Below are 27,817 nucleotides of genomic sequence, written 5' to 3' on the forward strand. Positions count from 1 at the left end.
TTTCCCATTGGTTGAACATAAATCGCCCCCTACCACCAAATATGTCAAGCAAGATTTTAATGGTGCGTAGGGTGCCATGGGTAGGACACGAGAGGAAATCAATAAAAGGGGACTGCGTGCTGGTTAATTTTGAGGACCGGCGCACGGTTGATTATATTTGCACATGGAGTACACAAACTAGTGACATAGGGATAGAAACTAGACGGCTCTCATACTTCTACCCACTTAGGAATTTTCAATGCTTTGATTATGAAAGACATTGGGGTAATGCGGGGAATGCAGGATACCAAGAGTGGGGAGGATATCCAAACAGGAACCTTTTACATATGGAAAATTGGAGGGGGATTCCCACCACCAATAGGTTCAGCTGTCTTGAGATGGTAGACTGACTGGAAATGAGATAAGGGAGCATAGATGAATGCATGAGGGGGCAAACTAACACAAACACACCTTTAAGTAGGGCCGCCCATCCCATAATCAATCCATCACTTGAGCAAAAGCTGGATAATGGAGTAGATAACCTCACTATCGATTGTCCTTCAGTAAAGGGGAAGGTACTCAATGATTGTACTGGAACTATCCTTGCCCATGAACACCTAGGCAGTAGGGCTCACTGCCCAAAGGTCTTAAGTGATGGGTTGGGGGATCATGGTGAACTTCTAGAACCTAAATCTCAGGATAACGGTAGCCACATGCAGGTGGAGGCAGGGGGAAATTTAACCCCCCTGTCTTGGAACATAGCGGGACTATCAAGCAAAGTTAATAACCCCACATTCCTGTCATTTGTGGATAATTTTAACGCCATTTGTTTACAGGAATGCTGGGAAAAAGGAGATACATATAAATGGCTATCGTACATTCTTCACAGCAGCGAAACAGACTAGTAGGGGCAGGAGTTCAGGTGGTCTTTGTATTTTGATATCAAATATGTTGAACGCGGTGGTATAAACTCTAAGTACAGGGGGAGACTACTACCAGCTACTCCTACTTAAGGTGGGAGGAAAACAACAGGTCCTCCTGATCAATCTATATAACAACATCCCAAAGGATGACACAGAGAAGGTACTTAATGACCTAAATAGCATCCTCCATACTCAACAGGATCTGGGGCAACAAGAGATGTGTGTCATTTTGACTGGTGATTTTAACTGCCACCTATGCCCTCACAGTGAGTTTGGCACATGCGGGCTGATTAATCTTAAGGGAGATCCCTGTACCCATTTTGAGCACTCAAAGATTGGGAATATTTTTAATAAATTGATTTATGAATGGGATTTAGGATTCGCAAATGAGTTTTGTACCCGTCAGGTGGCCTTTCAACCAACCTTTAATGGGCGTGGTCTTAGGTCAGTGATCGACTTCACACTAGTAACAACAAGCTACCATCGCTGTGTCCTGAGTTTTAAAACGGAGGACAACGCAATGAGCGATCATTTTCCAATTTCTTCATCTTTTAGCTTTGGGGCGGACAATCACCAGAACATAGATGTGCCTGAAAATATTTACCGCCAAGGGATTGCACTGTCTAGAGTTAACGGTTATTCCATAAAATGGAATAAGGTGGACCAAGTTACCTTTCTGCATACCTTAATATCAGGCAATTGAAACGATTTTATGACCTGCCTGGAGGAAGAGGTCAGTCCAGCACTGGTTGTATCCGCCTTTCAAAAAATAACAGGTCAAATCTGTAATCAATTAACACACAGGTCAAGGGAAGGCGAGAGACTTAAGATTGAAGGCTGGTTTAATTCAGAGTGTAGGAAAGCGCACGCTTTTTTAATGTCAATTCTTAAAAAAACACCCAAAAATATTTCAGACATAAGGTCAGCTAGATTAGGTTATAAAGCTGCAGTAAAGAAGAGAAAACTAGAACTAAAAAAGGATGCCTGGGAAGCTCTCCATAAAGCGTGTGCATTGAGAGACAATACCGCCTTCTGGAAGGCCATAAATGCCCCCTTTTTTGTTGAAAGGAAAACAGATACAATTGAGATAGCCATAGAGGAGGCCGTATGGGTTAACCATTTTTCTGAACTATACAAGAAAGATGAAACAGTTAGCTCAGAATGTCTTGGCCACCAGACAATTGAGGAGCCTGATACCCAGGGATTACTCCCTCTGAAAATAGCATTTTAGTGATCCTAAGTGTTACAGCCCAATATCACTACTAGACTCCTTAATGAAAGTGGCCGGCAGAATCGTACTGAATAGATTACATACATGGGCCAAGGAATAAATGCCCTTTCTAAATTCCAGTATGGTTTTATGTCTGGCTTAGGTACTGTCGAACAAGGTCTTAACTTGGCCATGATCACGGGAAAGTATGTAGTGGCCAAAAAGGGAAATTTATTTATGACCTTCGTTGATTTTAGTTCAGCGTTCGACTGTCTGAGTCATGAAGTGATGTGGACACCTTAAAAGATATCGGTATTGACCCTAATATCCTTAACTTTATAAAATAATTATATAGAGGGGCAGGGGCGAAGGTGGGTTTTGGTAAAAACGGTGAATGCACAGCCACATTTCAAATTATGAAAGGTCTGCATTTTGGCACCCTTTTTATTCAATTTGTATATAAATAGTGTGGCAACTTTTTTAATTGACCAAGATCTGGACTACCCCTGCATTGAAGGTGTTCCGGTACCCATACTTTTGTACGCAGATGATGCGGTTATAATGGCAAGGTCCCAAGTAAGCCTCCAGAAGGCGCTAACTAGTTTTTCAGAATACATGGGTGCGAGAGGTTTAAAGATTAACATCGGGAAAACCTTTACCATGTGCTGCTCATCTAAAAAGAATGTACCTTGCAACATTTTCTTAATACAGTCAAAGATAGATGTTACGAATACCTTTTCATATTTAGGGATCGTTTTTAATAAAAAAGGTATATGGTCTACAGCAGTAGCTTCAAGCAAATTGGCTTTTTGCCGGGCCATTGGAACGGTAAAACAGTTTGCAAACAAACTGGGGGGAAGGCCGGTACGCATCTTGCTGGATATATATAAGGCTAAATGCGTGTCAACTGCCATATATGGGGCGGGCATCTGGGGGGCTGCTGACAGCTCAGAAATTCAAATATGTGAAAATAGTTTTCAGAGATATTTGTTAGCCGTCCCTAAATCTACCTCCACTTATGTATGTATTAAGGAGCTTGCCTTGCTCCATATATCAGATCTGGTAAAGACTTCCCCAGTTTTGTTGTGGCATAAAGTATGGTCATCCACTGAAACTGAGTTTAATAGGGCCATTATTCAGGACTGTGTTAAACACCACGGCGCAAAACATATCCAGTGGTTAAGATATGTGAAAGCTTTTCTAACAGACATAGGCCACCCTGAGCTCTACAATGACCCGTCTACTTTATCCGCTATCTCTAGAAAAGCACTGAAGGAGGCCTGCTTTGAGTATCTGGAAGATAAACGCTGGCAGACAGAGGGGAAGAAGGTGTCTGTTATCCAACACCAATATCTGTTGCAGGGCCCGGCCATTCAGTTGTACTTATCATCTAACTGGTCCAGCCATAGTAGAATGTTGTTAACACGATTAAGAACTGGTACTTTCTTTAGACTGGCCACTTGTCCAGACATAAATGACTGGTCAAAAAACTTAATACCATGCCCTTGTGATGATTCCTCTTTACAATCACCCATACACTGTATCCTATTTTGTAAATTCTACTCACATAGTAGGAAGAGATACTTGTTACCCTTGTTAAAAGTATGGGGATTGAGACAATGTAGACCTGCCTTTCTTAGGATTCAGTTATTACAAGATGAAATGTCCATAACTACGGTCACTATGTTTTTAAAAAGTATTATTAGATGCAGATCCTCAATGTGTTAAAAACTTTATAAAACTTTATTGAACTGCATAGAGGATTGCTTTTTGATTGATCAATTAATTACTGAATGTTATTGTATATACGTAATTTTATGTGCTTTTATGATTTTTTTATGGAATCGAATAAAGCTATCTTTGACTTGACTTTGACTTGTATCTAAACAGACCATAGAAATTAAAGGCAGACTCTATTTTGGCAGGACGCTCAGAGACACGAGCAACACAGGAAACCTAGGTGCAAGAGCTGCAACAGGGGTACGTAATTCAAAAATGACACTTTTAGGAGAAAAAACTAAAATAAAACTTGAAAACAATAATCCCCAAACACGTGATTATCTAAATGCAGGGTTGTAGAGCAACCAGTTGTCGCTGTGGTACTTGCCAAACGCAGGTCCTATCCTCACCGCTGACCACGAATGTTAGAAATGGGATCTCTGGTTGGCTAAGGCTTGCGCCAAAGACAGGCAGAGACCACCACTCTAGTCAGGGCAAGGGAGTTACATGCCAAAGATAACCCCTGCTCACCCCCTTGGTAGCTTGGCACGAGCAGTCAGACTTATCCTGGAGGCAATCTGTAAAGGGTTTGCGCAACACACACATACACAGCAGCAACACCCTAGGGACACCACAATAGGAACTCCAAACAAGGTTATATAAAAAATAGCCTTTGTGTTGTCATAAACACATTCAAAACATAGTCACATAATATACACTGTGCCAACTGGCACTAGGCAATATTCACAGGGGATTATATACAGGACCAGGCCAATCGGGCCCTGGTCATAACCATCAGAACAGGTAAGTAAAACACAAGTAATGAAACAACCAGTAACTACTGGTACCATAATGACCTCAGCATTATCACGTGTAATAAACACATTATGTCTGCATCGCTTTGGGCATTCACACATTACACCATCTCCTTAGGCATAAACACATTAGGATAGACCTCATACTCATAAATCACCTTAGGGCCTGGCGCCCTACAAACCTATTAGTCCCCCTGGCCAACTGGCCTTCTTAAGGGGTTCAAATGCCCTATGTTCCAAATGTCAGGGCTGCTGCCAATGCAGCGGAATTCGCAGGGCGCAATTGCGCTGGGCAGAGGAGTGCATCTCACTCCTACCTCATTCAGAGATGCCCCCAAAGGAATGCTGGCCTAAACATGGCAGCTTCCCTCTACTTGCTGGACAGTTGTGAAATCCAAAAAGATGGGCACTGGCACAGCCACTCTTGAAGATCCTCTGTGTTCTCTGCGGCCTCATGCGGGGGGCCAGAACCGGCGGCGTGGACTCCCGCTTCGTTTTTTTAAATAGTACTAATCCGTGGAAACAGCGGCAGTGCTAGGTGGGCACCCACTCTTTCAATAAAGATGATTGCGGGGTGGGCACCTGCCGGCAGCACACCCAAATGCAAGGTGGGCTCCTGCTTCAATAAGGAGCTCAGGGGGGAATCCCACATGCCGGGATTCCCTTGCAGCCTCGCACTGCAGCAGGGCCTGCTCCTCTTCCCTTAGGCAACCCAAATACAGCGCTCACGATGCGCTAAGCCACAAAAGTCCTCAAAAAGGCAGCAATAAGAGAGTCCTTGGTGCTGGGGAGACCCCAGCAAAGTGCAGCGCGGCAGGCCAGCACGCAGCGGCGGTTCTTCCTGGCAGAGTGTCCTCCCAGAACAAGCGTAACACTTCATGGGGTCACAGCCCCTACATTTATTGGACAATTTCCTTTGTGTTACAGCATTGGGCTTGGGAAACCAGATGCAATTGGTTTTGGAGCACCCTGTTTACCAGGCTCCTCTTCCCTATTGTAAGGTGGGGGTTCATTGATCAGACGCACCACAGGAGGCGGAGCTAGCATTGTGGAGGGAAGGCACAGCCCTATTCAGGTCCCAGGTGCAACTGGTCCCTCCCATCTGCATGCAGATCTCTCTATTCATTACTGGGCTGACTCACCCTGTCTCCTGGAGCCAACCACACCACCCAGCCCCGTCACTCACAAGCCAGACATGCAATTCACATCAGGCAGGCAGACACACAGCAATGCCAACTTCTAAAAGTGGCATTTCTCCACCACTCACCATAAATCTGTGCACACCATTGTGCAGCATTAATTCTCACGAGTTCATTCATGTGGAGAAGTGTGGCTCAATGGTTAGAGCGGCAGACCCTGATGCAGAGGTCTAGCCCGGGACCAGGGTTCAATTCCCGCCTCGGCGGGTCTTAGGCTCAATTTCCGCGGACCTGATAATTCTCCCCTCGGTGCCGATTGTAATCATGGGTCCCACCGTGCAACTCTGGGCAATAGCTTGCTTTATCTCCACAACGGCCCCAACAACGCTAGGATGCCTGGCTTCACCTTGGGGGTGCCCAGGAGTGGGCACCTCACAGGAAAAAGCCAGGAAGGGTTCCACAGCGGTATGCGTACAAGCGCCTGAGATACCCCTTCCGGGGTCGATTCGGTGCGCTATACAAATACTACTACTTTTACATTTACATTTACATACATACTAAACTCGACCCTGCACTCCTCTCATACCAGGAATTACCAAGGACACACATATCTCCCATGCATTCCTATGGGAGGGCAGACCAATCTCACCACAGCACTCAGAGAGCGCACGCACTCTACACTGGGCCACAGTGCTAAAGTGCCCAGAGGTCTAAAATCAATACCACCATGTCAGAGCTTAAGGCAAAGGGTTCAGGGATGAACCTGCCAAAAGGGCCAAGTCCAACACAGATGAAAAGTGGGTGGAGTCTAGAGAAGAGCGAGTGATGCACTCAGCTTTAAAGTGACAAAATAAACCTTAAACGGCACGGCTGAAGCGGCGAAGGGAGAGGGGGTTGTTTGTAGTGTTGCTTCTGGTGTATGCAGCAGAAGGGGGGTAGGGTTGATGAAGCAATAAGAAAAAAATGTGAGTAGACTGACAGCAACATACTGGTTACCTTGGACTTCTGTGCATTATATACTAGTATCCCCAAATCTGGGGGGATTGCTGCCATACAGCATTTTTTTTTAATCGGAGACGCCATTCTACGTGAGCATTCTGGAATGCTAATAGATTTGATTACTTTTGTTTTGGCTAACAATGACTTTATCGGGATGACGCAGGGATGGGCGGAAATGGAAACTAGGAGGCCGGATTGGGGGTTGAATTGTGAGATTTATTGGGTATACAGTACAGAGAATAAGATGGGTGATGAGTATAGCGGTTGGTCAGATGGCTGTATGGATATTCCCGTAGATGTCTGGTCCTGTTGTTGCTTCCTTCTTCTGGGGTCTGGGTTCTGGTATAGAGTCCGCCGTCCCGGAAGGCTCAGGCTCAAAGGAAAAAGAAAGAGCGGTCAGTGGACTGTTTTAGGGTTTGAAAAGTGTATCACCTTCACCACACCCGGAGTGTCAAAACATCGAGGGTTTGTGGTCTCAAATGCTTTTAACAAAATCCAGTTTAGAGGGTAGGAGTGTGCTGTGGGCAAGGGCTGTGGGCGGGGTTGCTCAGGAGTACGGACGTGCAAGGAAAAGGATTCGCTAAGTACCACACGATACGGTGCCCCAGGCTAAGGCTACCCGTGCCTCTCCCCCTCCCGTCCCTTTCTCCCACAGACACTCACCGCGTCTGCCGTAACTCTCCGGAGTTACGGCGGCCTTCCAGCAACCTCCGGTGGCGTCCACCAGTCCTCCGACCAACACTCCACATCCTCCCCGTCAGCGTCTTCCTCCGTCGTCGTCCTTTGGAGCTTCTTCTCGGCCCGTAGATCCTTCTCCTCCAACTCCGCGGCGTCTTCCGGGTTGGTGCTCCCCGTCTTCCTTGGTGTCCACTTCCATAAAGGGGTTAGTCCCGCCTCTTCCGATGAGTTGTCGCCCTCGGATTGGATCCTGTTGCCCTCCTTCTCCTCAGCTTCCTGTAGAGAGGAGGGCGGACCTGTTGTTAACTCTTCAAGTCCCTTGTTTTCCTGCGGAGGAAGTACAGTCGAACGCTGTGAGTTCTCGTTCTCCGCCGGCTCCTCTTCACACAGGAGTAGTATGATTTTACAGCAAGTTGCAATAACTTAGCATGGCCAGATTATCAGGCACAATCTGTTTAAGAATTTCACCCGATGCACTTGGCTCTTCACAGGGTATCCTTCAGGATCACAACGGTGTTCTTCTTGTTCTATCTGGTGGTGGTGACTTAACAGCTGCATTTCTTATCCCTATGTCATTGTTACAAATGTGTAAGATACTTTCTATATCCTCTTGCAGCCTTGAAAAAGTCTCTATGACGAAACACATGACGGCTGCCTGTCTGTAATGGATTTTACGTCTCCAACGCAAGAAAGGTGAATAATTGTGGAAACAATAAATCACAACAAACATTTCTGATCTTGCAGTACTTCTTTACGGGCCACAAGGCATGGCCATTGGACTTCGCTGAGTGCTTCAATATTCCTCTGCTCATTTGGAAGCGAGTTGTAGGCAGGATAGGCCTCTTTGACTTAACGAGAGGGGGCTGCTGTCACTTATCACAGTTGCACATCACAAAGGCTATGCACGAGCACTCTCACAAAGGAGTTATCACTGGTCTTTTGTGACTCCAGACAAACTGGACCCAGGGCAAGCAGGAAGGGGATGCCTGACATGTCATGGCGGTGGAAGCCTCTAGAAACTCCTACTAGTGGGCACCAGGTATAAATATTGGACTCCAGACCGCAAAAGAATAAATGAGGTCCCAGTGCCACCTACTATCCCTTCTAATACTTCATGCCAGTAAAAACAACTCTCAACAAAGTCCCACAAAATTATACTGTCAGACAATTTACATCAATCACACTTGGTGACCCCTCCTAACATATCTCACCATTAAAATGAACTCTCAACGAAGTTCCACAATGCTTAAGTGCAAGATGTTATTTTGCGAGTATACTGTGTCTTTATATTGACACTGTTATTCTAAGCCTACATGGGGATTGTTTTGCCCATCTTATTCCAATATTATCTCATGCATATACTGTCATCTCAAGTTGATGCTGCTTCCTATCCTACCATGTGCCTATAGCAGTGACCCATCCTTTGTGATGTCTACTAGTCTATGCTGATATTGATATACTACCTATGATGTGGGTGTATAACTTGTATATATGCCGTCGAATATAAAGGACGTTTCTGCAGACTGACCAATAAACTCCATCACAACCACCAGCTCCTAGATACCGTGGCCACTAAGAACCCAGTGACCTAGGCGCTTTTCGGCTTTCAATGCCCCCTTTTCCTCAAAGGGATCCTACCAGATCGCCTTGGTGACCTTTTTCACACGCCTCTGACACTTGCATCCAATTCTTCCAAAGAAGTGCCCACCAACCGTCCATTGAAAGGGCCCAATGTTACAATCAGGCAGCCATATCAGCTGTTGGAGGCAGCCTCTTGACCACTATGCACACCTCTGAATGCTTCTCCTGAAGTCTAACTTTGGTTATCCCCAGAAACAACTTCTGAGTATCACTTCAACTCCGGGAGCGTGGAAAGATACGCCCCCAACTCATTTCTGCAAAACCTCTCCAAACACGCTGTTAACAAGTAAAAACACAAAATCCTTAAAGAACACCCAGAGACACTAATACCAGACATTTCTACAATCCAACACACGGAAGGCTTAAAATGGACTTCATCTTCTACACTACGGAACCCGCCAAAAAGAGAGAAAACGTCATTCAACACCTTCATGTAACTAATGCTACCAATGTCCCTTATGGATCTAAATAAACTATATCCCTATCCCAGAACTTTAGTGGAGATCGGTCCATAACTATATACAGAAACGGGAACATCCTAATCCAAGCCACTGAACAAAATTATCTATTTCCCACTTTCCGGCTCTCTGCGACGCCATGCCATTTGCTCCCACCACCACCCCTCCACCCTCTCCCATGCACGCCCTCATCTACTAGCTAAACCTTTTACTCTCAAACCCCCTTGCACTGCCCCCACCTCTACCTCCCCTACAGCCTCTCTGATCCCCAGACGCACTGAAGCTTCTGTTTTGATACCAAAACTACTTGCCCCCTCTGCAAGGCACACCTCCACTGCCCAGCTTGACTTATCTATCCCACCGGAATCCTCTCAGTCCTCCAACCACAGCAGGCTGGATACTACATTAGCCCAGGAGCAGCCTGCGCAGGTAAGAGCAGTGGGGGGCCGGGGGAATGCGACAGATGACGACAAGGGGAAATTAAATAAATCATTTCCCCCTCCTTGTCGTCTATTGAATCCTCCCGCCCGGCCCCACCGCTCTTACCTGCACGGGCCGCTCCTGCATTAGCCTCCGCACCGAATTCAGCCGAGCTCCATTGCACTCCACTTCCTACCACTGACCCAAATGCCACTCAACTGATCCCTACAACAGCCCAGCTTGAACTCACAATCAACACTATTCTGGATGAAATCTCGTCACTACGTAAGAACGCAAAGATTACCTACTTCCTGCCCCAGCTTCACGCATCTATAGCAAACACTGATCCTGCCACAAACATACACTCTGATCCCCTATCCTTTACCTCTAGACAAACTATCCCCTATATCCATCACCAACTCAATCATAGATGCACCACAACTGAAATCACGCAACGGGAAGCTGAAATGCTGAGTAACACGTATGACGATGCCCTGAGCCAACCTTGGCACCGCAAGACCCCGGTCATCCTTGGCACGAGTAGAACCCTGAACACCACTCACCCTCCCAGGCGGCCTACCCAAATAACAACCATCTCTCGTACGGGACCTACACGCTACTTGCCGCTCCGGCTGCTTTGGAATTGGAAACTCGGTCCTTATATACGGGACCGGGCCAGGAAAACATACCGACTCTAAGAAGAAAACACTAGCCGTCGTTTCGTCGAGGATCTTTCTAATTAAAGACTGGCCTTTTTGATTACTTCACGCCGTCGATACTTTATTGACGAAGGAACTACAATAAGGGAACACGATTTTCTGCTGTACACCAGTGCATAGTTTGATGCCCAACTGTACAACAAAGCTAAGACCACGGCTGACTGACGTTATTCTCATCCCAGGCCTAGGACATACTGAACACTATACTTCAATATACTCTACTTATCATCATCTCTAAAGAAATCTATAAATTTATATGCCCTGGGGAAGCTCCCCTTGAGGGAGAGAAACGCGTTGGCTGATTTATTTGATAAATGAGAAGCTGTTTTATGATAAGAAAATTTAAATAAAGAAGAAACTTTTTGTACACAAATATCATTCTCCTTGGACTCTCTTTACTACGTGCACCCCCAACCAAATCCACAAACATTTTAGTGATCTGAAGCTCTGTGGCGCCATTCAGCAGCTGACGCAGGGGTTGTTTGCACGAAACTATATAATTATTGTTGAACTGGGACTAAGGTGCGGCGTCTGAGGGCCCGCTGCTGCTTTCTGTTCTTGGTGGATAACAACCATCCAACCCTGTCAGCCTGGTCCAAGATCACTACATACGCGGTGCTGCATGTTACTAAACTGTCAGTCAGCAGTTAAGCATGCCACTCAAATAGCCGAAACCATCCTAGGTCACAAAATTGACTTCTGCTTTCCAACTGAAACCTGGCTGAACGACCACTCATCCTCTTTTATCAATTTCCTCAACCCACAGGGCTTCTGAATCATCCATACGACCGCTAAGATCGTATTGGCGGTGGATTAACCATTATACACAAAAACTATCTGTGCTTAACTCCATTCCTCAACACGAAATACCCTACCTTTGAATATGTAGGAGTTCAACTCTCGTCCAAAGGCCCCAACTCTATCAAAATTCATGTAATCTATCACCCTCCTGGTGAAAAATGACAAATCTTTGAGGACTTAACGCAAAACTACCTTAAAGGCAGTGCAGACGTTCTACTAGGAGACCTGAATCTGCACTTGAACAATGCCGATGATCCAACAGTACAAGCCCTATCCACCCTCCTGGAAGCGAACGATCTCACCCAACACTGCAATAAACAAACTCATACCAAGGGCTTTATCCTTGTGTTGTATATGACTCTAGGACCCTAGTGTAATTTTCCCGATTCATGCCCATATATAGGTATAAATTACCCTATCCTTACATAGGCATAGAAATCATAACCATATTTAGAGTTAGCCTATGCAGCCCAAATACGGCATGGCTATTTCCACTAGTTCTGAGAATCCACAACTATTTCTTGGAAAAACCCGCCTTCAGCAGCTAGGGACTTCCCCTTGCTTGAATACTAATTTATCTAAGAAATCATGGAGTTTTCAAAGAACTGAGTCTTTGATGACGTTATTATGTCCAACCGTACGTCAAACTCGGCACCTTTAAGGTATAAATATGCACACATTTGCCCAGACAAACACACAGTGGTTTGGAGCAGTTCGAATATCTACTTGCCCGACGCATCATGCCGCAGCAAGTGCCGAAGGAAGCCGACCCTCCAGCAGACGCACTGAGAGACGCTGTCTTTTCTCTGGCCGAGAAATCCAGTTCCAGTGTTTCCAGGCCAACCTTGCGGGTTGCTGGGAAATCGAGTCCTGAGAGAGACATACAAGACCTCCTTCATTCTAAACCAAGGTAAAGAGCTGATTAGACCCTTAGAGAATTCTTGGAATAGATTCTTGGCAAAAAGAATACTGAAACTAAGCTACACCTCACTTACTTCTTCCCTTGTACTAGACCTAGGTTAGGTACACCAGGGTAGGTGTATTTTAGAAGCACCAGTTGAGTACTTAGTCATTATTTATTAATGTATGTATTTTTTGTTATTTTATATGGCTTAGAAACCATACCATGCTTTAACAGCACTACTTTATAATACTCTTCGTATTATATGCAGTGTACTTTATAACCAGTATTACAATTGTAGCAGTTCATTTCTTGTGCTTGAGAAAGAAGACTGTTCAATAAATACTTTTATTGAAAACTCCCGTCTCTCTATTTTCTCTGCACCTCTGGTGAAACGAAGCATGCACGATTGACTGAGTGAAATAACTATCTAGTGTTTCCGCGATTCTAGAGATTGATTTCTTATTCTTGCGAAACAAAGTTGTCATGTTTATGCGGTTGTCAGAAACTAATCCCTTCTTGTCTATTCAAGAAAGTTTCTAGTGACCTCTGAGCTAGCTGGCACTCACAATTAAGTCTAATATATTCGATAGAGACCTAGTCGACCTCAGTCCTACGTCTAAACTATAGTATATGTGATTCCAATGTGCAGGTCCTATTGGGAATATGGGAACTACACTACACTTGATGCAATCATCTCTAAGCACAACACCTTATCCCTCCGCTCTATCCTACCCACTGACTGGACTCACCACCACCTAATTCTTTTCAATCTCAATGCCATCGAACCAAAGGCCCACCCCGAAAATACCCGGCACAAGCACTGAGCGAGGAACATACATTGAATCTCCCAGGCAGAGTTAGAAGAGTTAGTCAGTTCCCAAATTCCAAGGTGATGATCTCACTGCCCACTACAACAGAAAAATGGGAGAACTACTTGGCATAGACGCCCCTTTGAAACTCAAGAAATCAGGAAGTATCTCTTCCAGATCTTGGTTTAACAAAGACCTTAACAAAGAGGCAACAACTCCGGTTGGCTGAAAGAAACTGGAGACAACAACCCTTGTTAACACATCTTGCAATATCGGGAGTTAAATGCATAAAATACAAAACACATTTCTTCAGAGAAAAATCCCTCTTCTTCTGAGCCCAACTTGACCCTTCTAGGAACAGACCTAAAGACCTTCTCAACATCATCAAACAGCAAACCTCCTCTTTCCCTCAACACTCAATAAATGACTACCATGCGCTGCAAAGAGTTTGCAACATTCTTCTCTGAAAAAATATCTAACATTGAAATCTCTCTTGACGCACCCATCTCTCCGCCCTACACCAAAGATGTCCCCCCTAACAAACAGGGTCTACCCAAGGCTCTACCTCCAACTAATGGTCGTCTCGCCAAACTCACCCTATGCCAGCTGGACTGAATTCGACAATGTCCCTTAAGAAGAAGTGCTCCAATTACTCGCTTGCATGAAACCAACATCGCACATTTCTCATCCCCTCCCTCCTGAGCATGTCAATAATCACAGTCGCATCATATCTCGCCTGCATGGACCAAAATCATCAACTCCTCCTTTTCGAGAAGCTCCATGCCAACCTCCCTCAAACTCGGCCAAGTCAACCCCCTCATCCAACAACACAGACGCCGACTAGAACAACCTTAACAATTACAGACCTAGATTTATTCTCATTTACCTTCAGAAGCATGTCTCATCAAAGCACAAGAGTGCCTGACGAACTTAGAAGTCCATACGCTGGTACTTTTTAGACTGGATTATTGGATCTCTTTCCTGTCTGGCCTTCCCCGAGAAAATTAGCATCACTGAGAGAAATGCTTCATACAGTTATCCACTTTGTGACAGGTCACAAAGTTTTTAAATCACATTTCTTCTATACTTCGCATCCTACAATGGCTTCCAATTGAAGCAACAGACCAATGTAACACTGAATGCATCACCCACAAAGCCCTCCACAACTCCACACCCTCCTACTTGGTAGAAAAACTCAAAATCTCTGGATCCGAACAAGGATCGAGAATTCGTAAAGTCCTCCTGCTGGAACAAGCGACATTCAGGCAAGAACGCTTTATAAAGCCCGCCTTGTCTGCCAGCGCTACAAGGATCTGGAACTCCCTCCCACAACCACCTTGAACAACCACAAGTCTTGCCACAATTATAAACTCAAAATCCTCCTATTTGAGAGACACTCTGAATAATAAATCTGTGGTCACTTTTCTGCATCCACTTTTCCAGTATATCCAGATATTAACTGTTTGAACTTTCTCCCCTGACGTGATCTGTGGGATTAGTCTATTGCTTATCTGTTATTTTATGGCACATCTAATCTGCATTTTGGTCTTTCTTCTTTAGAAAAGTGCTTCAATGCCCTTCAGCCAAGATTGTACTGTATAAAACCACAAAAATAAACACATTTGGTATAATAAAGAGAAACCAGAAAAAAACTATTTTTGAAAAGTTTGTACAAATTTTCAAAAGATTCCAAAATTATTAGCAAAGAAATAATTGCTTTTCAGAAGAAACTCTTAAAACCACAAACTACGTGGGAGGGAAAGAAAGAAGAGAGTGAGAGAGAAAGAAAAAGATAGGAAGAAAGAGAAACAGAGACACAGAGAAAGAGTGACAGAGAGAGAGAAGGAGAGAGAGAGAGAGAGAGAGAGAGAGACAAAGATAGAGAGAAAGAAGGATAGGAAGAAAGAGAAACAGAGAAAGAGAGGGAGAGAGAGAAAGAGAGAGACACCATAGTTTAAGTGAGTTGCAAATAATTTTTAAAAATAAATTAAGATGTTAAAAGCAATCCCAATAATAAACTTCAACGTGACCTTTGTGCTTTTGATCCAAGGCTACCAGACAGCGCTAAAGACATTGTGGGGATATTCAGGAAGCATCAGTGGGAATACATTCCACCCATTCCTTACCATTGGATTTGTGATTTGTAATTCACATCCGTCCCTCCCGCTGCCCAAACCTGGTTTACTGTACTCTTCCACAAACAAGCTTTCTGTAAAAAGGCCTTTAAATCTTTTATCTGGTCACATTTGCTGTGCATTCAAAGACAGAGGTCAAATGTCAAGCTCTCTCTTTGAGAAAGCTTGGTGTTTACTTTTCTTCCTATAACTTCAAAATGAGAGCATTTATGTGACAATTCTGCTGAGTATCCATACAAGAGGAGAAGGTGTAAGATTTTTTCCCTAGCACACAACAAAAAACAAGCACTGGCAAAGCCAATTGGTCTTGCCTTGCGAATCTACTGACTTTGCAAATTACTTTTAGCAGTGTCCCACACCATCAGTCGAAAAAGAAATATCCTACTGCATTTTGCCGGGTTACAAAGATTGACACGTAGTTACTGAGGCCTACCCTTTGACTTTCAATCAAATGTGATGGATATGATTAATGAAAATAGAATGCCGGGAACGGAGAGTGATTACTGGGCCATCAATAAGCTCCTTAAGTGCTGCACCTAAAAATGCAGATTTTACATTTTTTTCTGAACGCCGGGAAAGGGGACTATTAGTCTGATAAGAAGCTACAAATGGAGCTCTCTGTTGCAGGGAATCCCAGCCCACAATCAGAGCCTGAGAAGTCTCTCCCCAGTGTGAGTATGGTATTTTTGAAAAGTAGTTTGGCCTCGCCGCCGGTATTTGATTATTTTCCTCAAGATACCACCAGCAAAGTGCCCAATAATTTCCAAATCAGCCTACGGGCTTACCGTCTTTCACGGTTTTGGGTGTACATGCCTGAGATGTCCTGATGATTTTCTGCTTCAATATGGCCACCACGTAGGCAGCATCGAGGGTGCTGGCCTTGAAGGGCGTGAAGGTAATTTTTCAGCCCTCACACACCTTCTTCACAGCAGGTACCAGGTGTGTGTGGGGGGGATCTCCCTGCACTCAGGTGTGTTATTTATTTATGAATTCAGTGTTTTATATAGCTCAAACATGACCCAAATGGGTATCAGAGGGCTTCACAATTCTATAGCATTGTACTTCTAACATTTGGTTTGATAAGTCCTTTAAACAAACTACCAAGTATATATATTCACTTTTAAGTGGAAAGCATTTCTACTTTACAAATAATACATGTCCTAAACATTACTAGAGATCAACTTGCATTACAATAGTATGTGTCCTAAATATTACAACAATTGACATTTTAGAAATACATGTACCAAGAATGCCTCATATCATTTAGTACAGTAGATTGCACGTAGCAAACAGACTGGTTACAGAATATATAGCTATTATCCTATACTGCTTTCGGCCCGGACACGTTGTATAGATGGGGCAGGGTCGCGTCATGATGCTGCTGGTGAGAGCTGCCAGAAGATGCTTCAATGGCATGGCCCTATGTACATGCCAATGTCCTCTCCACCCCAAGCCGTCCTTCCATTACCTTAGGTGCCAACTTTACAGTCGACAGTGAAGTTTCTGGTCGGCAGCAGTAGACATGAGCACTTTAGTTGAAACGGCTGCTACCATTATGCGAAGGGGAGGATGTGAAGGCAAGAAAATGAAGTAAATTGCTTTTATAAATAACAAGCAAGGAGAGGCAAGCAGCGATGAGTGAGACGGTGAGGAACTGGCTCTCTTACATTGAAGTCAGAGCAAGAACAGGATGTTTAGGGGAAACATCATCTGACATTTGATCTCGGTCTGTGAATGAACAGCAAATGTGACGAGATAAGAACAAGAATTACAGCCATTTACAAAAAAGCTTGGAGCGAGTGAAAAAGTGCTCATATGAAGTGCTCTTAGACAAAGAAAAAAGAAAAAGTGCCTAAAGCAGTTAATAATATGGAACCATTGCAAGGCTACAAGTAATGGGACGGTGCTCTGTGGGAGGGAACAATCTACGAAAAGGAGGGACAAGTAGGAAAGATTAGCTATTTGGAAGCAAGGCTGTTTAAAAGAGATTCGAAGAAACAAATAAAAAGCAATGGGTGGGCAGTAAGCCCACAACGTTAAGCACTGTTGCGGCAAGACCTAAATAAAAGAACTGTGCTGATGTTTCAGAATATATCAGAATTAGTACAAATAAAGCACATTTGTTTTGTATTACTGTAGTGTGGAGAAAAATATTTGAATAAGATTGAAACACATTAATACACTAGGGGATGACATTTGCAAACATTATCATTGATGTGCAGTAAAACCATATTTCGGTGTAAATGTAATGATCATTCAATTGAAAATGTGTTGTCTGTAATGGCAGTGCGCTACCACACCAAGTATACTCCACACTATGCCACTCAACTCCACACTACTCCACTCCACTCCAATCTATGCCACTCACTCCATGAAACAACACTCCACTCCACGCTCCTCTACTCCACATCACTTACCCCACTCCAATCTATCCCACTCCGCTCCAAAGTACCCCAATCCATCCCACTCCAATCCACCCCATTCCAATCTATCCATTCCCAATTTACCCACCACAATCTACCCCACTCTAACTCAATCTACCCCATTCCAATCCAATATACCCTAATACACTCAATCTAACCCAATCTACCACACTCCGCTCAGATTTACCCCACTCTGCTCCAACATACCCCAGTCTACCCCACTCCACTTCAACCTACCCCAACTCTAATCTACTCCAATCTAACTGACTTCACCCCAATCTACCTCACTCTACTTGAGTCCAATTTACCCAACTCCATTTCAATGGATACCACTGAAATCTATCCAACTCATCTACACTCCTACCACAATCTACCCACTCCAAACTACCACAATCTATCCAACTCTAATCTACCATAATCTACTGCACTCCACTGTAATCTACCCCACTCCACCCAATCTATCCCTCTCCACTTCATCCAATCTACCCCACTCAATCCAATCTACCCCACTCCATCCAAACCACCCCACTACAATCCACCCAATCTACCCCATTCCACTCCACCCCACGAAGCATAATTGAATCAGCTGTTTAAAGCAACAAACAGAACTTTGCTTTTATTACTTCTGCTGTATGTTACTAGTTTACTAGGAGAAGCAGAGGGAATATGTTTATTAGTTTCCTTAGATAAAGGAAGGGTGGAATATTTCTGCATGTTTCTACACGTTTCGAGCTACTGCAGCTTTTTTTTAATGGGCTTTTATTGAACAGTTTCTAATATCTTTTTGCAACAAATATCTAACAGTTTTTATGTTTATTTTTGCACAAGAGGTTTTAAGTTCATTCTTCATGTTTACAAACAGGTTAGCTGCTGCATATGTACGAGCTACGCACCAAGGTTTGTGGGAAAGGTGATGGTGTGACCATGTATTATACGAGATAAAGTACCACCTGGTGCATATAATAAGAATATTGCAAGTCACCTCAGAGTTCCAAAACCTTTGTGTATCTGTCTATCATGAGGTGGTGTGCACTCCAGGAGAACCCTGCAGTGACAACAACATCCCTGATCAGCCCTGCTGTTGAGGCCGAATACAGACTAGGATTTTTATATCAGGAACTGGAGACGACTGTGTCTTACTCAATGTAACTGTGCAACTGGAAACACAGTTCCCTCTCCAGACTGCGCATGTCTGCTATTCTCAATGAACACCACATCAGTTGCATCCGACTATTACGTGCGATTCTGGCCAGTAAAACCTCCCATGACTGGCGCTATTTCCACTTCCTCAGCCTGGAATGGGGACAAACAAGGAATGACAAGAGCTACTGGCCTATTTGTCAAATGCAGAGTCCCATTACCAGGCCTGTTCTGCACAGGAAGGATACAGTCCTGTATGGAACCAGAGAAGGAGAATGCAGGGAAACATCTGCACCCTGTGTACTCGTACTCTGGGGGTCAGTATTGCTCAGTGGGTTCCATACAAACCATAATCCTCCCCTCAGACATTTCCTAAAATCTGCCCATACGCATTTTGAAGAGGTTACATGTGTTAGTATGCACTCCGAGAGTCCATTTATAGTGAAATACATACCTGAGGTGGCTTCGAACAGCAATAAATGTGATTTTGTATTTCCTCTCCCCATTGAGTCTTCATCTGCAGTATTTGTATCCAGTCCTAGGAATGATGGAGGCACACACTGACCCCGCTCATCAGGACAGAGCAGTTCTGCCTTGCAGTTCTGATGTTGATGCTGTGATTCAGGGTGCAGTGGTTCGAGTATGTAGTTCTGATCTGAACCCCCTGCATCAGTACAGGGAGGTTCTAGCTTGTACGTTTGATCTGAACCATGTGCATCTGCACAGGTCTGTTCTAGCTCGTCGTCCTGATCTGGTTCCTGTGGTCAAGGAAGCGCTAACTCTAGCTCTCGGTCCTGTGCCGCAGTGTCCAGTGGATCTAGCTTGTAATTCTGATCTGAACCCGGTGCATCAGTACAGGCCGGTTCTAGATTGTCATTTTGATCTGGTTCCTGTGCTTCAGGGTGCATAGATTCTAGCTCATAGTTCACATTTGGATCCTGCGCATAAGGAAGTTCCTGCCTTAAGCATAGGTGTTGCTGTAGACGCTGGGTTTGTTGTGACCCCAACTCATCAAAGGACAACAGCCCAAACTCTAAGTGTTTATCTGATGACATCCCATCAGGTGACACGGGTTGTAGGCACTGGTTTTCCTGGGGATCCTGGAAATCAGAACACATCAATGCTTCCTCCAAGGGATCATCAGGCCTGTTCCCATCTGGTAGAGCGGGTTGTATACAGTGGTTTTGCTGTGGTTCGTGTCCTTCAGGAAATAGTGGGTTTGGGCAGAGGTTCTGTTGCTGGTCCCAGCTATTAGTAGACAATGGGGATGGTTCTTGCTTTAGGGGCTCATCTAGCTCCCACTCTTCTGGGAACGCCGTCTGTACGGTCTGGTCTTGCTGTGGTGTCTGCCCATCAACAAATTCTGATTGAAGACACAGCTTTGCCTCCAGTGATCTGCCTGGAGGATCTGTCTGAGGGCACCTGGATACAGTACAGTCCTGCTGTACTCCATTTCTACCTGGAAACCCAGGTTGCACCCACTGGTCCTGCTGTGGGTGATGTCGATCTGGAAACATTGGCTGTAGACAAAGGTTTGGGTCCTCTGGACGCCCTTGAATATCATTTGGCGAGGAGAGCGTACAGTCCTGCTTTGGTGCATGCCCATCAGAGAACACTGGCTGAAGACACAAGCTCGGTTCCTCTGACCTGTCCAGTTGAGGTGTCGCAGGAGACCGGCTAATAGCACAATCTCTAATGCTCGCCGGACAGATCATCTCCAAAGACACTCCAGCATTATCTAGGTAACCTTGATCCTTTTCTATCCAGATTTTCTTAATCAGCCCAGCGACTCTAGAAGGTACGTCTTCCACAGTATTCAGCAAGTTATCCAGTTTGGCTTCCAACTCCTCCAGCATGGATAGAAGAATAATGTGCGGCAGGTTCTCCGAAGGCGGTTCCAGCTCATTGTCCCTCTGAGTATCTTTTCGAGATCTTGAAGCTGAGACGTCATGAAGAGGATAAGATGGGACTGTGGCTCTTACGGATTCACGTGAACACTGCGCTGTCACTTTCTTTCCTGGAGCCCGTCTTCTCCCCATTCCGGTAAATTGATGTTCAAGTCTCAATGTCTGCAGAGGAGAGGAAAAGAGAAAAGACAACACGTTATCACAGGACAGTTAGGTCAAAATACTCCTTCCTGTCTCACCAACCCCAGTGTGTTCAGAGAACATCACTCATTTCTAAAACCAGACAAAAATGAATCATTAAAATGTCACAATACCCGCAACATAGTTCATAAATTATGAAAGGCACGGATTTGAAATGTTTCCAACACTATGTCTGTTCCTTGGTCTGCTCAAATTGTACACTGTGCTACCACAAAAATTGAATACTGTAACAGCCTTGCAGCAATCGAAGATTTATAATACCCTGGCAGACAAGACTGCGCTAACATCCTCACTTGAACTGTACACCTCTCTTTTGCAATATTCAGTTCAGTAACTGAAGCATGCGCCAACATACCAAACCTCTACAGGATCTACAAAACACGTGTTATGTCATTGCATATATAGAGAGCATGTTCAACCTGGGGTTTCTTGGAACTGAATCAGAAATACATAAAAGAGGAGACAACCAATCAGACCCGGAAGAATCGAGCATGAATAGGTTTGTGGGTTGTCAGATTTCTGGGAAAACACTTGAAGTTAGATTCAAATGGATTTAGCCGGGAGAGAGATCCGAATGGAAGGAGCTTGTACCAAAGCTGCGTCCACCTGATCTGATCCTCTGTAATTTTGGAATAGAAAGTAAATTCAAGTGAGGCGATCTCTGGTTTTGTACGGGTGTATGCATTTCCGCCTGGTTTGCAATGAAGTGAGGGGCGAGACCTCTTGACCATTTAGGGCTGAGGCAGAGGGTCTTAGAGTGGATTTGTTATTTCAATATAGGTGTGACGTGTGCCCACCTCTGAAGATGATGTAGTAAACAAGCTGCGTCGCTGTGAATTACTTGTAGTCTATGAATGGTGATACTGGGCATTCTTACATATACTCGGTTGGCATGATGAGATCTAGATAGGACTGCGGCCACCACTATTGATTTTCTTGCCTTAAGTGGGAGGAGTGGGGTTATTCTCTTAAGTAGTTTCATTATAAATCTGTATTTAGATCCTACTGCTCCAGTCTGCTGGTTCTTGCTAAGATTACTATTGATTATCACTCAGAGGCTTTTAGCTGTGGGTTTAGGCTCCGGTAACAATCTCATTTTTGTTGGAGATTAAAGTTGGTTCCAAAGATTGGTCTTATTCTTTAGAATTACAATCTCAGTTTTATCAATATTCAGTTTTAGTTGATTCAACCTCATGAAGTAATCATCAAATTGCATCATATTTTGAATCTGGAATGGTGAGGCAGACAATCCATTGATAAGAATTATCTGAGAGCTGGAGTAGTTATAAAGCCTGGAACCTCTTGAAGGCAGTTCTCTGACCAATAGTTTTTGCAGGTTAAGGGAGCAGAGGTATTGGCCTATAATTCCTGGTTAAATCCGGGACTTCTTCCTGGTTTTTCAGTCACGTGAGCTCTACAGCATTTTGAAACACGCTTGGAGCGACAGCTTGAGCTGCTGAATTGATGAAAACGCTCTGCAGGGGACTGCTCAAGACCTGGCTTTTCGACAGAGACGCAGCACCCTCAGCGCCCAGATATCCTTGGGGTGCACTTTATAAATGCTGATTGATTGATTGATTGATGAGGTCAGATTCCATGACTGCTGGAGGGCAAGGGTAGGTTCGTGACCCAGATTTGACCTTGATCACAAATTCATGGAGCTTGTTTATTTCTTCAAACAAGGATAAGGAGATAGAGTTCTTTTCAGACTCAACTTCAGAATTACTGCTGCTGTAATAGTTTATACTATCTTTAAAGAATGTTTTTGTTAAGTATTTAGATTGTCACAGAATGCCTTAGCGCTACACCTGCAGCAGCGCTTTCATTTGCAGCTCTCACTCGTGATTTTCAGCTTGTGATTTTAATCTTCCCGTTTTGACCATTAATTTGTATCTTTGTTTTGGGCACCTTCCCCCTGTTTTTAAAGCCTGGCCACGCATACCCCCACAGCTGCCACCTTACCTGCACCTTAATTTGGAAAACCACCGCATTTGGCGGGTCCTCGGCCCTTGTCTTGTCGGCGGCCATCTTAGGTGAGGGGCACTGATCGCGCACTATAGTCTGCTTTCTATTTCTCCAGGCGAGCATAAAGGCAGGCAAATTGATCAGCTCGCACTCCTTAGCCTTAGCGCTACACCTGCAGCAGCGCTTTCATTTGCAGCTCTCACTCGTGATTTTCAGCTTGTGATTTTAATCTTCCCGTTTTGTCCATTAATTTGTATCTTTGTTTTGGGCACCTTCCCCCTGTTTTTAAAGCCTGGCCACGCATACCCCCACAGCTGCCACCTTACCTGCACCTTAATTTGGAAAACCACCGCATTTGGCGGGTCCTCGGCCCTTGTCTTGTCGGCGGCCATCTTAGGTGAGGGGCACTGATCGCGCGCTATAGTCTGCTTTCTATTTCTCCAGGCGAGCATAAAGGCAGGCAAATTGATCAGCTCGCACTCCTTAGCCTTAGCGCTACACCTGCAGCAGCGCTTTCATTTGCAGCTCTCACTCGTGATTTTCAGCTTGTGATTTTAATCTTCCCGTTTTGTCCATTAATTTGTATCTTTGTTTTGGGCACCTTCCCCCTGTTTTTAAAGCCTGGCCACGCATACCCCCACAGCTGCCACCTTACCTGCACCTTAATTTGGAAAACCACCGCATTTGGCGGGTCCTCAGCCCTTGTCTTGTCGGCGGCCATCTTAGGTGAGGGGCACTGATCGCGCGCTATAGTCTGCTTTCTATTTCTCCAGGCGAACATAAAGGCAGCCATGTCAGCGCGCAGCGGTAACGCGCAGCGGGGACGCCTGATTGACGCCGGAGTTACGCCAGAGTTCAGCCCGTCTGCGCCCGACCGCGCTGAGTACGGGCTGCAGGGCGGGCTGGACTCTGCTCTTACTCCTTCCCCTCCTGACGGGATAACCAGGCTATACTCAAGGTCAGAAATCCTCTCACTTAGACCTGCTTCCCAGCCCTGTCTTCATCGCTATTCGCCTGAGGGGATATTACAATTTTACAGCTGTTCGGCCTGTATGGCCCCTTTTGATTTCTCCTGCAATGGCTCTGTAACATCTCCTCTCCCGCCCAAACAACCTGACACGCCTTTGAGATCTGGCTTTTTGATTAACGCTCGTTCGCTTATTAAGCATAACGTCGCCTTTCATGATTTCGTGGATGAGCGACAGCCGGATTGGGTGTTTATTACGGAGACCTGGGCCTCTGATACCTCTGGACATGACCTGATTATGGCCATTCCTGATGGTTACTCTCTCTACAGACAGGATAGATCCGTGCGCAGAGGAGGAGGCATTGCCATTCTTCTTAAATCCTCCCTCTCTTGCATGACTAAATCTTTATCGATGCCCTCAGATCGTTTCGAGGTGCTATTCTTTTGTATCACCCTCTCTCCTTTGGTTTCTTTCACTGGGATTCTGATATACAGGCCCCCCGGTCCCAGGGCCAGTTTCCCTTCAGAATTACTGACACTCTTGGAACCCTATTTTGGAAAAGCGGCCTTTACCATTTTGGGTGATTTTAATTTTCATTTGGATGAGGTCAACTCAAAGGACACAATATCGCTGGTCGATTCACTAGGCGCGTGTGATCTCGCCCAGCTTGTGAATAGTCCCACCCATAAGGCTGGGCACATACTCGATGGAGTATTCTTTAATGACACGAGGATCTCCACTGGCCTTCCGCTACCGCTGGCCTGGACGGATCACTACGCAGTGCCATTGGAATTTTCCTTCCCTGCCTCATGTATCATTAACATGGGAACTACTCCTTTCACTCTTAGGAGAAATTTTAGTAAGATATCGGATGAGGCTCTTGTCCCTCTTGTTTCCACCTCCGAATCTTTACTATCTAAAGATATAGCTGCGGCAGCTCAAGACCTGATGGATTCTATCTCTAGGGCAGTGGAACAACTTGCCCCCTCATCTCTGCGCTATGTAGCACGCCGAAAGCCTACGGCACCCTGGTTTTCTGATCAGCTGCGACTCCTGAGGCAGAGATGTAGGAGTAGTGAGAGAAACTGGAGGAAATCTTGGGACCCCTATGATCGAGAAGCCCACAAGTCCGCACTGCGGGAATATAAACGGAGAGTGGTGACAGTGAAACAGGAGTATTTCTCCAACCTCACCAGCTCCCTCTCTGCTAGGGAGCTTTTTAAAATTGCTGACACCTTATGCTCCCTGCAACTTCCAGATCCCGTAGTCAGTTCGCAGGAACTTTGTAACAATATCTCTGACTTTTTTCACAATAAAATTCTTGACATACATGTCTCCCTGGAAGCTCATCGCCATGCTTTGGACCAAAGCGTATTGCCTGTCATTTCCAGTCTTGACTCTTTAGGTACAGAGCCTTCCTGTATTCTTATGGAATTTCCATCTTTATCCTTGGAAGGACTGAACCTGTTGCTTGACAGGATCAAATCTGCTTCCCCCCTTGACCCCCTACCTCTGAAAAAACTGAAAGAGTGTAGAAATAGCCTTCTTCCTCCTATGCTTGAGGTAATGAATAAGGCTATCACCCAGGGTTCTTTTCCTTCTGTGTGGAAGAAGGCGATTGTGAAACCGCTCCTTAAGAAGCCGTCCCTCGATCCGGCCTTGCTGAAAAACTTCAGGCCTATCTCCCTCCTCCCTGCCCCCGCTAAGATGCTTGAGGCGCATCTGAATTTCCATCTGTCCTCTTTCCTTGAATCATCCGAATACCTTGATAACACGCAACGTGGTTTTAGAAAGCACCATAGTACTGAGTCCGCCCTCACTTGTGTGGTCAATAACATCCGACGCAAAGTGGACTCGGGCCAAACCACGGTTTTGGTTTTGTTGGACCTCACAGCCGCATTCGACACCCTATCCCCGGCCATTCTTACATCTCGGCTCGAGGAAGCTGGTGTCAAGGGTCCGGCTTTGAGCCTCCTCAACTCCTTTCTGTTGGAAAGGGAGCAGAGAGTGATGCTCGGGAACCACCTCTCCCCTGCCAAGTCATTGCAGTGTGGGGTGCCACAAGGGTCGGCTTTAAGCCCGACCCTGTTTAACATCTATGTGGCTCCCCTGGCAAGACTAGTAAGATTGCAGGGGATGCAGGTGGTGTCCTATGCAGATGACACCCAGATTATGGTCTCTCTGGCTCACTCCTCTGTCAGGACTTCTGCCGCCGGTTTCAGGGTATGCATGCAGTATGTGGCAGACTGGATGACTATAAATTCCCTGAAGCTGAACGGCGAAAAGACGGAGGTGTTGATCTTTGGGAAGGACCAAGATGCTTGGTCAAGTGAGTGGTGGCCACCCTCCCTTGGCATCTGCCCCACCCCTTCCCAATCTGCCAGGAACCTTGGTGTTATTTTCGATACCTCGCTCTCTCTTTCCCTGCAAGTCAACAGGACCGTGGCTACCTGCTGGGGTGTGATTAGGATACTCAATAAGATCCGTGGGTATCTTTCCCCCCAGACACGTAAACAGGTTGCAGTTGCCCTGGTAGGATCGAGGCTAGATTATTGTAATTCTCTCTATATCGAAGCCAGCAAAAGCCTTCTACATCGACTGCAGGTTGTGCAGAATGCTGCAGCCCGCTTTGTTCTGGCCCTTCCTAAAATCTCCTCTGCTACAGCAGCCAGGAAAGAACTCCATTGGCTACCTGTCCAGCACAGAATTTGTTTCAAAATTCTGTGTTTGGCCTACAGAGCTGTGACAGAAGGCTCCTCTAGTGCGATTGGTTCTCTCCTTACGCGCTACGTTCCTGCAAGAGACCTTCGTTCTGCGGGTCTCTGTCAACTTGTTGTTCCGCGTTTCAAACTAGCCAGATGGGGAGCCAGAGCCTTTTCTGTGGTGGCCCCTCAGCTCTGGAATTCGATTCCTATTGAAATAAAAACCCTTCCCACAATGGAGTCATTTAAAAAGGCTCTTAAAACCTGCCTTTTTAAGAGAGCCTATCAATGAGAGAATGCTGTAGAGTGTACTGTAGGGGGGCTTAGCTGCTTTATTTGATTTAGGCGCCTTGACACCCGTTGGGCAAAGTTGCGCAAGATAAGATCCGTTTCATTCATTCATTCATTCAATAGGAGTCAGGGAAGTTCTCATTTCATCTAGGGGCGACTAATCATTCAGGATATCAAAAAAAAAATTTCATTTGCTTCTAAGATTTTTTTGGGCCTATTAAGAGTGCTTTGCATGTGCGGTTTTGCCTTTATATTCCTCAAGCTCAATTTAAAATGTGATTTTGCTCTCTTCATCATCCCTTTCCTGCCATTGTCGACGCAATGCAGATTTCGCCTCCTTTAACTCTGGCTTGTACCAGGGCACTGGTCTGGTGCGGTTTATAACACGCTGTTGGATTTGAGGGGGGTGGGTCACTAGCATGTCTAAGCCACAGAGTGGATTATTTTTCTTTGGAGAGAAAGCCTTCAATTGATGGGAAGAGGGGGGAGGGGTTTAAAAGTGTTGATAACACTGGCTCTGAATTAATGTATCGCCATGTGTGTATGGTTTTACTTCCTGCTTGTGCATCAAGTTAGAAAGATCTACCGGAATACAAATGCTGATCAAATACTGATTGGACCATATGCAAGGAAGGATGATTATATTCAGTCAATTCGAATTATACGCCCAGATCAGTTCTAAGGGATTTCATTTTATGTGATCTGAGCATGTAATGTGTTGGTGTAAATTCAACATCATTAAATCAGCAAATTCATTATCTTCAGGGACCGAGTTGTCGTCATCAACTCGAAACTTGAGCAAGGGAAGCAGATCTACCCCTTCAGTTTGAGTAATTTGTTTCAGAGATGTGTGGACCCACTGGTGAATAAT

General features: G+C 45.1%; 1 protein-coding gene across 1 annotated transcript in view; it reads right to left on the reverse strand.

The window, feature by feature from the left end:
• The window catches only part of LOC144826382 (uncharacterized), a 100,499-nt gene that overhangs the window by 45,069 nt on the left and 27,613 nt on the right, over positions 1-27,817 (reverse strand). The window contains 1 exon segment of the mRNA XM_078684730.1: positions 19,367-20,981. Coding sequence (XP_078540856.1) covers positions 19,367-20,951 — 1,585 coding nt within the window. The 5' untranslated portion in view covers positions 20,952-20,981.

This window comes from Lissotriton helveticus, chromosome 1_1, assembly GCF_964261635.1.
Source record: "Lissotriton helveticus chromosome 1_1, aLisHel1.1, whole genome shotgun sequence".
NCBI classification, from domain to species: domain Eukaryota; kingdom Metazoa; phylum Chordata; class Amphibia; order Caudata; family Salamandridae; genus Lissotriton; species Lissotriton helveticus.